Here is a 2,887-nt window from a genome sequence, read left to right on the forward strand (position 1 = left end):
ACCACTCAGATGCCTTTCTCCTTTCCCATGGTCCACTTCATCCTCTTTGTCTTCCTGGCTTCCACCGTATTTCACCTTCAGCGGCGGCTAACGAAGATCCAACCAGCGTGGGAGTTAGAGGAACAAGACCAGAGTTACTCCACAGAGACACTCAGTGGCTTCCAGCCCAAGGGTATATGGACAGTCAACGTGCAAGGTCGTCTGGGGAACCAGATGGGCGAATACGCCACCCTGTACGCCCTGGCCAAGATGAATGGACGGCCTGCCTACATTTCAGCCCAGATGCATAACACACTAGCTCCCATCTTCAAGATCACCCTCCCTGTCCTGCATGACAATGTGGCCAACAAGATCCACTGGAAGAACTACCACCTAAACGACTGGATGGAGGAGAAGTATCGCCACATCCAGGGAGAATATGTCCGCCTCACCGGCTACCCTTGTTCCTGGACCTTCTACCATCACCTCCACAAGGAAATCCTCCAGGAATTCACACTGCATGACCATGTGCGGGAGGAGGCCCAGAAATTTCTGTGGGGCCTTCGGGTGAATGGGACGCAGCCGAGTACTTACGTGGGGGTCCATGTCCGCCGGGGGGACTATGTTCATGTCATGCCGAAAGTATGGAAGGGTGTAGTGGCTGACCGGCGATACCTACAACAGGCCCTGGATTGGTTCCGGGCACGCTATAACTCGCCTGTCTTTGTGGTCACCAGCAATGGTATGCAGTGGTGTCGGGAGAATATCAATGCCTCCCTGGGCGATGTGGTATTTGCTGGCAATGGGCTAGAAGGGTCCCCCGCCAAGGACTTTGCGCTGCTCACACAGTGTAACCACACCATCATGACCATTGGGACATTCGGGATCTGGGCCGCCTATCTTGCGGGTGGACAAACCATCTACCTGGCCAATTACACCCTCCCAAACTCTCCCTTCCTCAAAGTCTTCAAACCCGAGGCGGCTTTCCTGCCAGAGTGGTTGGGAATTGAGGCCGACTTATCCCCACTCCTAAAGAACTGACAACAGCCTTTAGCTCTCTCCTCCCCACCTGTGGCTCCCCTGGGCTTGAGGATCACAGTGTCACACATGCCAGGGCGCTCTGTTGTATCAGAAGGCTTTGGGCTGTAAGTAACAGGAGTCCCATGTCCGTGTGTACCGAACAACAAGATCACAGAGGACTCATGTCATCAGTGGCTCCGAGTTCTAGTCACCTTGCTGTGCTATGGTCTCCTCCTAGCCTGCATCCCCCAAGGTCCCAAGACTGTTCTTCCAAAGCCCGCCAGCAACTTCCCCTCACTTCTGATTGGCTAGAATTGTCCTTGGGCCTGTGTGTACACAGAAGGCTCACTTTTTCTAATTAGTCCACCCAGAAACCAAAAAACAGCCTGTTGCCATCACGTCAGTTCCAACTCATGGTGACCTCACGTGTTTCAGGGTAGAAGTGGGCTTCATTGGTGCTGTAGGGTAAGCACTGGCCACAGCTCTCAAGAGTCTTATTAAGTAAGCCATTTGGTGGCTCAAATTCAACAGCCGCTCCTCAGAAACCCTGTACAGGGTCGCTATGAGTTGGAATCGACTTGTGGGAGGGACTTCACTAACAACAATGCAACACTCAGAAACATCATCAGCCTTTCTCCCCTAGTGCCTGTGGTTGGAGTTGAACTGTCAAAGCTTTCAGTAAGTGTCCGCACAGACGGTTTATGAAGCAGCATGTGGGCTAGAAGCTGGTATGCATTTAAAGCCATATGCCCTACCTCTCTGCCCGGGTTTCCAAGGGCCTGAGCCAATTATACCTGAGAACTCAGTGATGAGCATGACTCAGTGAACTGGAGGACATGCCATGCTTTCTCTGTTTTAAAATGAAATCTTTTTGTGTAAATTGAGACTCCAATCATTGTTCCGGTAAATGTTTGTGGTACATATGGTATATGTTACAAATACATCAGACAACATCCTTCTCTCTTGAGAGATACACTTGTAACCATAATCCAGGCTTCAATAAAATAGTATTTATTTAACTACTTAACTATTATGAACTATTATGGTGTGGCACAAGCATAACTGAATAATCAGATGAGGGACGCAAATATTTTATTGATGTCAATATTACAGGCTAAGGAGCTCTGATGGTGCAGTAGTTAAGCACTCAGCTACCAACCAAAAGGTCAATAGTTCAAACTCACCACCAACTCCAAGGGAAAAAGATGTGGCAGGCCACTTCCATATTATCAGGAGGGACCAAAGTCTGGAGAAGGACATCATGCTTACTAAAGTGGAAGGTCTGCAAAAAAGAGGAAGACCCCAGGCCCCCTCCCCCCCAACGAGATGGATTGGCACAGTAGCAGCAGCACCGATTGTGAGGTTGGCACAGGACCAGGCAGTGTTTTGTTCTGTTGTGCAGAGGGTCGCTATGAGTCGGTACCCACTCGATGGTACCTAACAACAACAACAAAGTAGAGGGTCACTGAAAAGAGGAAAACTTCCAGCGAGATGGACTGACACAGTGGCCGCAGTGAGGGGCTCTGACGTACTGACGTCATCAGGGTGCAGGCCAGGCAGGATTTCACTCGGTGGTACATAGGGTCACAGTGAGTTGGAACCGACTAAGTGGCACCTAACAATGGATGATCACAGGGAGGCTGGTGGAGTGGGGAGCTGGGAGAATGGAGAGAAAAAATAAGCCGAATGTAAAACAAAATAGGAGTCACTGGGTCGTGCAAATGGTTAAGCACTCAGCTGCTAACCAAAAAGTTGGTCGTTCACATCCACCCTGAGGCATGTCAGAATAAAGTCCTAGAGATCTACTTTTCAAAACTCAGCCACTGAACCCTCCTACACTGTTGATAGGATTGCAAAATGGTCCAACCACTCTGGAAAGCAATATGGC

The 2,887-nt window shown here is 49.9% G+C and overlaps 1 protein-coding gene across 1 annotated transcript; it reads left to right on the forward strand.

The window, feature by feature from the left end:
* FUT2 (fucosyltransferase 2 (secretor status included)) lies at positions 1-1,020 on the forward strand. The gene has a single exon (XM_006868168.1). It carries the CDS (start codon positions 10-12, stop codon positions 1,018-1,020), a length of 1,011 nt encoding a protein of 336 aa, XP_006868230.1. The 5' UTR covers positions 1-9.
* Positions 1,021-2,887: the final 1,867 nt, after the last annotated feature.

Source organism: Chrysochloris asiatica, unplaced genomic scaffold, assembly GCF_000296735.1.
Source record: "Chrysochloris asiatica unplaced genomic scaffold, ChrAsi1.0 scaffold00116, whole genome shotgun sequence".
Lineage (NCBI taxonomy): Eukaryota > Metazoa > Chordata > Mammalia > Afrosoricida > Chrysochloridae > Chrysochloris > Chrysochloris asiatica.